We start from the raw sequence: 13051 nt of genomic DNA, 5'->3' as shown, positions 1-13051 counted from the left end.
GGCCCTGGTCTCTTCCCGAAAGATAAGAAAGAGAACGAACTAAATTGTAAATCTTAAGCTTCCTCAAATCCACTTGACCACCCACACAAAATTTCATCCAAATCGTTCCAGTCGTTTAGGAGGAGTTCAGTAACAAACACAAGTACAAAGAAATATATTAAGATAATTCGGCCCCTGGTCCTCTTCCCGGAATTAATAGTTTCTCAAATATTATCTTTGTCAAAGCAGTACCCATTTACCGATTTCAAGAAAATAGCGCCATCAATAAATTTTTTTGGAATAGGTCAGTCCCTGGTTCACTTCACGGAAAGAAAAGTTTCTCAAATAATGAGCTAATCACGCAAGTACCCGAATTCCAAGGATATCGACCTCTGGTCCACTTCCCCTACATTTGTTGTGAAAAAATCATGTCAATTACCGTTCTGAGAGCAAAATATAAAACTGCGTACATGTTCGCCTTACTCGATGGTTGTTTAGGCGTAATGCTCCCACCCCGCGCAGACTTTCTTATTTATATATAGAGATTTATTATATTCCGCCCGATAAGGCGAGCTTTTTTTTTAAATGTACATATCATATAAATTGAAAAGTAGAATTTTTCAAACACTTTTATTTTAAAAGTTATTTCTGTTTGTGTACCTGCCTAAACTTCTCTAATATAAAGCGAGTTTAAGCCATATTTCTACAATTTTTCTTTTCAGTTACATTTTACGAGATGTACGTCCACACATACCCAAAGGATATGTTTACACATTACACGATATCGGTTTAGTTATTAACAAATTAATGGGTGGAGCGTATCGGTAAGTACTGAATTTTAAACAAATTATTTTAAGCTGCTTATAAACTATTGTCTTGCGTTCAAGGTAAAATGGCATTAATCAATTTAAAAGAAAAAGCTAAGAAACCTAAATGCTTTCACCAAATGATCTCTTTGCATGTAAACAAACCCATCTATGCCAAATACCGTGACAGGCTTACGTCAAATAATAAACTTTCCCATTGAAACACTCATAATTACTTTCACTACTTATTTGACTTCCCATTTTAGGGATTAATAGGTCAGCCGCTTGGTTTAGAATCGCTTTAATTTATTCTTCGTCCGAATTACGTACACTCCACTCATGATAATCGCTTGTCAGCAGTTATATGTACATATACCCAGTAAACATTTTTCGCAATCCCAGTTTCAAAAGCATTTTATCACCTGCTATAAATATGTTAAATACCGTGAAGAAAATTTAGGGATTAACATAAGCCAGACTAGGGCAACAGACTCAGCTTATTAAAAACAGTATGGTGAAAGGGAAATAAAAGGCATTTGAAAAGAATATGGGAAGAACTAGTAAAGTAGAGGTAAAAAGCAATAATGGGGAGAGAGAAATCCCCATACATTATGACGTGGACGTTACTATGCTTACGAACGGCACTATTATGGGAAGCGTTGCGATTACTATAAAAGTCTGAATTATAGTTATAGAGACGATTACCTTAACAGTAATGGTTCGGACTTCGGATATCTAATGTTCAGTTAAGGCTCTTTGGAAGTGAAGACGGAGACAAAAACGTAGGCGTTAAGTTATAGTCGCGGTTACAGTATTAGTTACGCGCCTGAAATATAGGCTACGGTTGCAGATGCGACTGCTTTGCCCATAGTTACAGTTAGGGCTACATTTAGTGTAACGACGATGATTACAGTAACAGTAACGGAATACAGTAACAGTAAAGGTTGTGGTTGCCGATACGGTTATGGTCACCTATGCGGTTACGGTTAGAGTTATTATTTGTCGACACTAACGGTTACTGTTATGGTTTCGGTTCCCTTAAATAAAATAACCTGGTTCAAGAGTTCGAACATTTTGAACGTAGACTCAGTTTTCGAATGCACGAACGTAACTGTACGAACGAATCACATCAGCCTTTCAGACTGTGAAAATACTTTTAAGATGAGTTTGATAAAACGTTTGAGTTGATTTATCATGCTTAACACAAAATGTGTCAAGTAAGTGGGTATCGTTCTTCAATTGAAGTGAAATTGTGATTTATTCACCCGGAACCAGAGTCTTAATAGTAAAAAAGCAAAAACAGCGTAACAACAAAATTTCCGTTTCCGTTTAAGTTTCGGCGCTTTTACGCGTTCCCCAGAGAGCCTGATAGCTTTGTTTTAAAAAACAATTGTAAATACCAATTATATATGCTTCTGGATTATGTTTATGCTTCTTGTATTTTAAAAAACATTACCAGGCTCCCTAAAGAAGAAATGAAAGCGCCGAAACGGGTTGGAGTGAAAAGAAAAGTTGAGTATTGCCTTCTGATTGCTCTGCAGCAAAAATTCAAAAGAAAAAAACTAAAAAAATTACTGGGTTTTTTGTTTATTGGGTAAAGTGAACTTTGTAGTCTTAATGCTTTGGCTAGTACATCTGGTCGGCAAATGTATTCATGTATGTATGGTGATACGAGTTATTTATATAAATATGGGGTATTCCATCCCATTTCGACCAATTTTGAACCCGCCCCCTTTAGAATTGGCTGAAAGTGTTTCTTCTTTTTCTAGCTTAGGAAAGACGTTTTTCAGAATTTTTTCAAATTTTTTCATCCAACTCAAAAAAAGTTATGAATTTTTAAAAAAACACCGTTTTTGTTTTCAAAATGCTATAACTTTTTCAAAAATTGACCGTTTGGGATCTGTTTTTTTTTAATTTGTTTTTAACTGTACTTTTCGAAAAAAATACAAACAAGTTTTTAAAGTTTTTTTTTTCAATTTTTCAGTTTTTCGAATTTCGCCATTTTTTTTTCTCATAAAAAACTTCAATCAATGCTGCAATCATCCCCACTAATCCCGGAGTGGGCCGATTTTTTTGATATTTTTTTTATTTAATTGAAAAAAAAAAAAATTTTATTTTTGAACAATAAACATGAAACTAACACTTCACACATATTTTTTTCCTTTTACTTACATTAATTATATTACGATTAAATTATAAATTGCACTTTATTTTTAAACAAACATAAAGAGTTGGCACTTGCATTTTTTTGTTTACTTTGATTTGCATCTCTGAATAACAGCTGAGTAGACGCTGCTGATGTTGTCAAAGATTATACGGTCTTCCAAAAATCCATAAGGAAAGTATGCCACTAAGAACAATCTCATCTTCTACGAGGGTGCCTTGTTACAAGTTGTCCAAACATATTGGTGCTATACTCAAAAACATAATATCAGAAGAATTCAACATAAAAAATGCATTTCAACTAAAGGAGGATTAAAGAATATTAACATAGAAGATGATGAAGTACTCATATCGTTCGACGTAATTTCACTATTCACAAATATTCCAACACACCTAGCAATACAGACGATAATGAAACAATGGTCGCAATTGGAAAAACACACAAACATCTCAAGAAAACAGTTCCAAAATATATTAGAGTTTTGTTTACGAGAAAATAATTATTTTATGTACAACTCGAGGTTGTACCAACAAACATACGGGATGCCAATGGGCAAACCACTATCTCCTACTATAGCGGATATAGTATTGGACAAAATACTTGACGACAGCATAGCTGAATTAAAAGAAAAGGACATATACATCAAATACATCAACAAATATGTAGATGATGTATTCGCAATCATAAAAACCAAGGACGCGGAAGACATCTTAAAAATATTAAATGCGCAACATACAAGCATAAAATTCGCTATGGAAAAAGAAAAGGAAAATAAAATAGCCTTCCCAGATGTAGAAATAATTAGAAAAAACAAACAGTTATTAATGAATTGGTACACTAAATCCATTGCATCGGGCCGATTCATTAACTATCATTCAAACCACCGTTGGAAGCAAAAAACTAACACCGCAACAAGTATGATAAGAAAAGTAGCGCTACTCAGTGAGAAAGAGTACATTGAAAAAAAACATGAAGAAAATAAAGAATATACTATTCAAAAATTGCTATCCAAGCACCTTTATTAATAGACTAATTAATAACACAATAAACAAAATTAGGCAAAACCCCGACAATTTACCGCCGGATAACAGTAATAAAAAGTACATCGGTGTAACATATATACCGGGTCTTACTGACAATCAAATACTACATAAAATAATAAACAACAAAAATATTAACTACGCGCACAAGCCGAACAACACACTTAATTATATTTTTACAAAAATTAAAGATCCAATTCCAAAAGACCAACAAAATGATGTGGTGTATAAAATAACATGCAATGGTCGATGATGATAAATGTCGAAAATGTTATATTGGAACAACCAAACGACAACTGGGTATACGTATTAATGAACAACAAAAAGATGCAGCAAACAAAAAAACGAACACCGGTTTAGCTCATCACTTAACAAAGAGCAACCATATAGCGGACTTCTCAAATGTCGAAATATTAGATATTGAAAAAAGAGAAAAAACGAGAATGTCTCTAGAAAGCATAAGAATACAACAACAAATACACAACACACTAAATTTTAAACAAGACTTTGACAACATCAGCAGCGTCTACTCAGCTGTTATTCAGAGATGCAAATCAAAGTAAACAAAAAAAAGCAAGTGCCAACTCTTTATGTTTGTTTAAAATTAAAGTGCAATTTATAATTTAATTGTAATATAATGAATGTAAGTAAAAGAAAAAAATTTGTGTGAAGTGTTAGTTTCATGTTTATTGTTAGAAAAAAGTATCAAATGTTAATATGTATATTATTTTTACATATTTAGCATTAAAGAAAATCCCCAGAAGATGACGTGAGAAAAAAGAACGTCGAAACGCGTCGGGAAAACAACAGCAACTGTGTTTTAATTTTTTGACCATATGTGCTCAACCCAGCAAACATAAATATCAGAAATTGGTCCATATATAAATATAAAATTTTTTTTTATCAATTTTATTTATATGACAAAAAAATGTAAGAAAATGATTTTTAAGTATTCTTTTCTTTATATATTATGGTAATCTACGATTAAAATAACCAGGATTAATGACTGACACAGTAAACATGTAAGTTTTCTAAAAATAATGTAACAAATAAAAAAAAATAATACTTAAAAATCATTTTCTTACATTTTTTTGTTATATAATATTTTATTTTTGAAATTTTTTTTTTCAATTAAATAAAAAAAAAATCGGCCCACTCCGTGATTAGTGGGGATGATTGCAGAATTGATTGAAGTTTTTTATGAGAAAAAAAAATGGCAAAATTCGAAAAATCTCGAAAAACTGAAAAATTTAAAAAAAACTTTAAAAATTGTTTGTATTTTTTCGGAAAAGTACATTTAAAAACAAATTTAAAAAAAAAGATCCCAAACGGTCAATTTTTGAAAAAGTTATAGCATTTTGAAAACAATAACGGTATTTTTTTTTTAAATTCATAACTTTTTTTGAGTTGGATGAAAAAATTTGAAAAAATTCTGAAAAACGTCTTTCGTAAGCTAGAAAAAGAAGAAAAACTGTCAGCCAATTCTAAAGGGGTCGGGTTCAAAATTGGTCGAAATGGGATGGAATACCCCATATATCTATATGCATATTAGGGTAGCCCTATTATCCTAAGTGACCTCATTCTCGAAAAATATTTAAATAGCCTTGAATTTGTATGTGAAAAATTTTAGGCCAATCAAAAGAGATTAAGGGCTTGTGCAAGCAGCTAGAAATTGTAAAAAGTAGACATTTTTACATTTCTTTGGTCCACCCTAATTCATTTATTGTAGACGCACATATCTCTCGCTTGTTTTCAATAACCTCTACAGATTTTGCTTTCAAGCGCATTTAAAGCTACAAAAATTGGTCAAATAGTTTTCAACTTCTAATTATCCATTTTTTAGTTCATTCAGTTCGATTTTAACGACGTGCCAAGTTTCAAAACACTATCGACTTCTGTTCAATTTTGAGAAATTTTTTTCCTGATGGGCATTGGTCATTTTATTCTATACAAAGAATGAAGAAAAAACGATTTCACTCATTATATTTTAGTCTGTAGCCCTGATATTAATAAACCGATTTCTAAGTTTGTAGCCATTTTGAGAAAACAAAAAATTTGCTTTGAAAAGGAGTAAACGTTTCTAGGATATAGGCATATGAACACTTTAATTGTTCAAAACTCGTTCTTTTGAGGATTTCAAACCTCTCAATCTTTATAGATTGGAATAATGCTTTGTATTCGTTTCTGCGCTATTCGCATGGTTCTAGCGGGTGAGACCGAAAATACATACCCCCTTTTTCTCCATGCAGCAAGGGGACACCCCTATGCACATAAATATATGCAAATGTGCGCACACTGAGTGGACTTATGATAATCTGAGTTGTTGACTTTATGCTTCAGTGCATAGTTTTAATTTACAGGCCCCTTTTATATGCCACACAATTCCCATTTGTTGCTGAAATAAATATATTGCTGTTAGTTTGGTCAATGTGTGTGTATGCGAGAATGTTTGCTTATACGTTGAATATACGCATACATTTTAAGCATACTCATAAGCATACTAAATTTTACTATACGCTTATTTTGTTGGATTTTGTATAGTCCTGTCAAAATAGGCCAAAAAATGGGGGTGAAGTTGCCTTAATTCCCAACAAGCTGAAAGTGAATAAAATTATTCAAAACATAATTAAAAACAATATTTAAAAACTCCTCATCATTCCGGTACATTGAAAAAATCTTATGCGAGGTCAAAAGTCGACAAAATGGTTTTTTCTCGCTCTTCTTGAAAATGGTAAGCTGTATAACAGAAAAATTGTAGATCATAAAATTATCCCGTTTCTGAGATAGGTTAGGTTGAACTGGCCGGTCCATGAGGACCTCACATAGATTGAATGAGTCTGTAGCGCTACCAGAAGTTTGTTTTAACGACCAAACTGAAAAACCCTATCAAAAACCAGGATCTACGTATGTTATAAAGTAACTCCATACTAGAAGCTTTCTAGGACTTAAGCCACTTGCTGCTTCTAGATCTAACAGCTGTATCATTCCTAGTAGCTGGAGTCTTAGCCTGTTTAGCGCAGGGCACAAGCACAAAACGTGCTCGATCGTTTCCTCCTCTAACCCGCACTTCCTACATACATCTGCTAACACTGCCCAAGCCTAATGTAAAGGCATGTGACGCCAGAAGACAGTGTCCAGTCAGAATACCCGTGATGAGTCTACAGTCTTCTCTTTTTAATGAAAGAAGTAACTTTGTTAGTCTAAGGTTGTAAGACCTACACATAATCTTCAACACTTTACAGCCGCGCGCTTGAACCCACGCCCTTCCCGCTTGGTCGGTCATGTGCAGCTGTCGCCTTCTCTTAATCTCTAATTGGGACGTCTGAGGAGCAAGCTTCAAGGGATGCGCCCTTTTCAGCCAGTTCATTGCTTTTTCATTCATCAATACATCAACCATGGTATAAATATTACCAGGTAAAACCATTTACTCTTCTTGGCGGCCATAATGGTTTTTTTGATTTTTAAAAAAATTTTAAAATCACTCTCTTAAACTCTGTTGAAATGCCAAACCAAAGTAAACACAAACAAGTTGTTGGTTTGACATTTTCATTTTTTTTAATGCCAAAAAAATAAAATGCTTATGGAATAAATGAAAAAATATTTCGAAAAGTTTTGAAATCAGTTTTTATGTATATGGCAAGCAAATTAGTTTCCAATATAATGGATGCCTCAACTCGTGCTATTTTTGCAAAGGGACAAAAGAAAAGGCGCTACTTCTTAACCTTCTAATTAAGAAGCGAATTTTGGAGACCACCCCAATTGATTTTTTATTCATCCTTCTTCACATGGTTGATACGTCTGTAAGCCTTAAATATGCTGAAACTTCACTTTTTAAGAGATCACCAGTCTCAAGTGTCCTCGCTACTGCCGAAAAAATGATCTTGAAGATATTCTTTGGTTTGTTTTGGTCCTTTTCCTCGCGGTTGGCCAATACATTTTTTAATTGGCGCTTAACCGTTTAGGAGATGCTGGTCGTTGCGTAACAAGTCACTCCAGCTAACCCTGTTTCGCGATAACTGACGCAAACAGGGGGTACTAAGTGGAGATCTTCCCATAACTTGCCCACGCCAGCAAAAACGCCGTAGCTCTTCGCAGCTTAGCTAAAAATCATTGTCAAGTTGGAACGGTCAAAGTCTGCCGCCATGGTGTAGAGCTAGTGTGTTGGCCTATCCATCAAAAATATTTAAGAAAATTTTTATAAATGGTATTGATTATCCCTCGGCATTACTTTGGCACCAAAAGTTCGCCCGAATTAACAGATAAATTTTTTGGTCGGCACAAAACATGCATTTAGGTGAGCCAGTTCGTAGAAAAACAAATACACGATAAGTAGTCTTCGAATTGGATGGAAAGCTAGTCCTTAATCTCCTCAGATATATATCACACCAAATTGTTATTATTAGTATATATGTATCTCTTCCGTACACCTTGGCGGTAAGTCAGGTTTTTCTTCTCGTCGGACAGACGTTGATACATTTCTAAACAATTTGTTGAAGAAACTTCCTCAGAAGAGGATTGTGGCCTGATGCTTCCTTTTGTGGGAAACTACAATACAATTCTTGAATTGAAAATTCTGGAATGTGGTTGACCGTTGAGATTTCGTATTTTCTGGTTATTTCCGCCAATAAAATAAAATATTAATGTTAGGACGCAAAAATATATGGTAATTTCTATACTAAACTGGTAATACGCGCCTAAAAATACCGAGAGAGGTGTGAAAAGACTCGTATTGACCTCGACAACAATAATCCTAATACGCAAAATATTTAGATCGTTCAAAACGAAAACGAAAAACCGAAAAATGACCCCGGAGTGCTCCGAAACCGAGGGTGGGATCCATAGTATTTTTGCGCAGAACACCTTTCCGCATTGGCGGCCTGTCGCCGCGCTTATAGGAAATTACCTTGGGTGGGTCCAACACCGGTTTGGAGATCAAAACTATATCCGCGGAAAACACTTATGTTCCCAATTTTTTTTTTGTGGGTACCACAAAATCAACAAAATTACAACAACCACATGAACATTTTCAAAACTTTCTTTTGCAAATATCCCTTGACAGACCCAAAATTTTTTACCTCCGCTTTCGGATTCGCGATCCTGGATCCAAAACGCGTCTTTTGATACCCCTCTTGTTATTTTTGGATGTGTATTAAGAGTGACATGCTGTCGTATAGAATTACCAAAAATATATTACGTTTGTTATATTTTTGTTATGAAAAGAACACCAAAATAAAAAAATAAAAATGTGAGAGCAGTGAGAATTTTTAAATTTTTTTAAACGTCATTTCGGCTCTCACCGGTTTTACCTTGTAATATTTATACCATGCTATCAACCATCTGAGATACATAGATCTATTTAAAAAGTTGCGAGCCCCATTGTATGCATTACGCATACGTCACGTACATACATACTCATTAGCTGTAAATAAGTAAGCAACTTTTTGAATCGATATATATCGGAAATGGTGACTTTAAAAAAAAAAAATTATTGAAAACATTTTTGTACATAATTTTATGATCGCCAATTGTGTCTAAACTTACCGTTTTCAAGAAAATTGGGAAAAACTAATTTCATTGACCTTGGGCCTGGAATGATGAGGAGTTTTTATACTCAGTTGAGCAGAGCTCACAGAGTATATTAAGTTTGATTGGATAACGGTTGGTTGTACATATATAAAGGAATCGAGATAGATATAGACTTCCATATATCAAAATAATCAGGATCGAAAAAAAATTTGATTGAGCCATGTCCGTCGGTCCGTCCGTCCGTCCGTCCGTTAACACAATAACTTGAGTAAATTTTGAGGTATCTTGATGAAATTTGGTATGTAGGTTCCTGAGCACTCATCTCAGATCGCTATTTAAAATGAACGATATCGGACTATAACCACGCCCACTTTTTCGATATCGAAAATTTCGAAAAACCGAAAAAGTGCGATAACTCATTACAAAAGACAGATAAAGCGACGAAACTTCGTAGATGGGTTGACGTTATGACGCAGAATAGAAAATTAGTAAGATTTTGGACAATGGGCGTGGCACCGCCCACTTTTACAAGAAGGTAATTTAAAAGTTTTGCAAGCTGTAATTTGGCAGTCTTTGAAGATATCATGATGAAATTTGGCAGGAACGTTACTACTATTACTCTATATGTGCTAAATAAAAATTAGCAAAATTGGATGAAGAACACGCCCACTTTTTAAAAAAAAAATTTTTTAAATTCAAATTTTAACAAAAAATTTAATATCTTTATTGTATATAAGTAAATTAAGTCAAAATTCAACTCCAGTAATGGTATGATGCAACAAAATACAAAAATAAAAGAAAATTTCAAAATGGGCGTGGCTCCGCCCATTTTCATTTAGTTTGTCTAGAATACTTTTATTGCCATAAGTCGAACAAAAATTTACCAATCCTTCTCAAATTTGGTAGGAGCATAGATTCTATGACGGTAACTGTTCTCTGTGAAAATGGGCGAAATCGGTGGAAGCCACGCCCAGTTTTTGTACACAGTCCACCGTCTGTCCTTCCGCTCGGCCATTAACACAATAACTTGAGCAAAATCCGATATATCTTTACTAAACTTAGCCCACGTACTTACCTGAGCTCACTTTTTCTTGGTATAAAAAATGGGCGAAATCTGACCATAACCACGCCCACTTCATCGATATCGAAAATTACGAAAAATGAAAAAAATGCCATAATTCTATACCAAATACGAAAAAAGTGATGAAACATGGTAACTGGATTGGTTTATTGACGCAAAATATAACTTTGGAAAAAACTTTGTAAAATGGGTGTGACACCTACCATATTAAGTAGAAGAAAATGAAAAAGTTCTACAAGGCGAAATCAACAGCCCTTGGAATCTTGGCAGGAATACTGTTAGTGGTATTGCATATATAAATAAATTAGCAGTACCCGACAGATGATTTTCTGGATCACCTGGTCCACATTTTGGTCGATATCGCGAGAACGCCTTCACATATACATCTAAGGGCCACTCGCTTTTAAAACCCTCATTAATACCTTTAATTTGATATCCGTATCGTACAAAAACATACCAGAGTCACCCCTGTCCCACCCTAATGGCGATATCTCGAAAAGGCGTCCACCTATAGACCTAATGCCCCCTCCCTCTTAAAATGCTCAGTAACACCTTTCGTTTGATACCCATATCGTACAAACATTCTAGAGTCACCCCTGGCCCACCCTAATGGCGATATCTCGAAAAGGCGTCCACCTATAGACCTAGTGTCCACTCCCTCTTAAAATGCTCAGTAACACCTTTCGTTTGATACCCATATCGTACAAACATTCTAGAGTCACCCCTGGCCCACCCTAATGGCGATATCTCGAAAAGGCGTCCACCTATAGACCTAATGCCCACTCCCTCTTAAAATGCTCATTAACAGCTTTCGTTTGATACCCATATCGTACAAACATTCTAGAGTCATACCTGGCCCACCCTAATGGCGATATTTCGAAAAGGCGTCCACCTATAGAACTAAGGATTACTCCCTTTTAAAATACTCATTACCACCTTTCATTTGATACCCATATCGTACAAACATTCTAGAGTCATACCTGGCCCACCCTAATGGCGATATTTCGAAAAGGCGTCCACCTATAGAACTAAGGATTACTCCCTTTTAAAATACTCATTACCACCTTTCATTTGATACCCATATCGTACAAACACATTCTAGAGTCACCCTGGCCCACCCTAATGGCGATATCTCGAAAAGGCGTCCACCTATAGACCTAATGTCCACTCCCTCTTAAAATGCTCAGTAACACCTTTCGTTTGATACCCATATCGTACAAACATTCTAGAGTCACCCCTGTCCCACCCTAATGGCGATATCTCGAAAAGGCGTCCACCTATAGACCTAATGCCCACTCCCTCTTAAAATGCTCAGTAACACCTTTCGTTTGATACCCATATCGTACAAACATTCTAGAGTCACACCTGGCCCACCCTAATGGCGATATCTCGAAAAGGCGTCCACCTATAGAACTAAGGATTACTTCCTTTTAAAATACTCATTACCACCTTTCATTTGATACCCATATCGTACAAACACATTCTAGAGTCACCCTGGCCCACCCTAATGGCGATATCTCGAAAAGGCGTCCACATATAGACCTAATGCCCACTCCCTCTTAAAATGCTCAGTAACACCTTTCGTTTTATACCCATACCGTACAAACATTCTAGAGTCACCCTTGGTCCAGCTTTATTGCGATATCTCGAAAAGGCGTCCACCTATAGAACTAAGGATTACTCCCTTTTAAAATACTCATTACCACCTTTCATTTGATACCCATATCGTACAAACACATTCTAGAGTCACCCTGGCCCACCCTAATGGCGATATCTCGAAAAGGCGTCCACCTATAGACCTAATGCCCACTCCCTCTTAAAATGCTCAGTAACACCTTTCGTTTGATACCCATATCGTACAAACATTCTAGAGTCACCCTTGGTCCACCTTTATGGCGATATCTCAAAAAGGCGTCCACCTATAGAACTAAGGATTACTCCCTTTTAAAATACTCCTTACCACCTTTCATTTGATACCCATATCGTACAAACACATTCTAGAGTCACCCCTGGCCCACCCTAATGGCGATATCTCGAAAAGGCGTCCACCTATATACCTAATGCCCACTCCCTCTTAAAATGCTCAGTAACACCTTTCGTTTGATACCCATATCGTACAAACATTCTAGAGTCACCCCTGGCCCACCCTAATGGCGATATCTCGAAAGGGCGTCCACCTATAGACCTAATGCCCACTCCCTCTTAAAATGCTCAGTAACACCTTTCGTTTGATGCACATATCGTACAAACACATTCTAGAGTCACCCCTGGCCCACCCTAATGACGATATCTCGAAAAGGCGTCCACCTATAGACCTCATGCCCACTCCCTCTTAAAATGCTCAGTAACACCTTTCGTTTGATACCCATACCGTACAAACATTCTAGAGTCACCCCTGGCCCACCCTAATGGCGATATCTCGAAAAGGCGTCCACCTATAGACCTAATGCCCACT

General features: G+C 35.7%; 1 protein-coding gene across 27 annotated transcripts in view; it reads left to right on the top strand.

Annotated features, from left to right (window-relative positions):
• The window catches only part of Trpm (transient receptor potential cation channel, subfamily M), a 793755-nt gene that overhangs the window by 653090 nt on the left and 127614 nt on the right, over positions 1 to 13051 (top strand). For all 27 annotated transcript variants that reach the window (XM_067775779.1, XM_067775781.1, XM_067775778.1 and 24 more), the window contains one exon: positions 702 to 803. In XM_067775779.1, coding sequence (XP_067631880.1) covers positions 702 to 803 — 102 coding nt within the window. The remainder of the gene's footprint in view (positions 1 to 701; positions 804 to 13051) is intronic.

Source organism: Eurosta solidaginis, chromosome 3 (assembly GCF_040869045.1).
Source record: "Eurosta solidaginis isolate ZX-2024a chromosome 3, ASM4086904v1, whole genome shotgun sequence".
In the NCBI taxonomy this organism is placed as follows: domain Eukaryota; kingdom Metazoa; phylum Arthropoda; class Insecta; order Diptera; family Tephritidae; genus Eurosta; species Eurosta solidaginis.
Note: the sequence above shows the minus strand (reverse complement) of the source record. Positions and strands in the feature narration are given on the sequence as shown.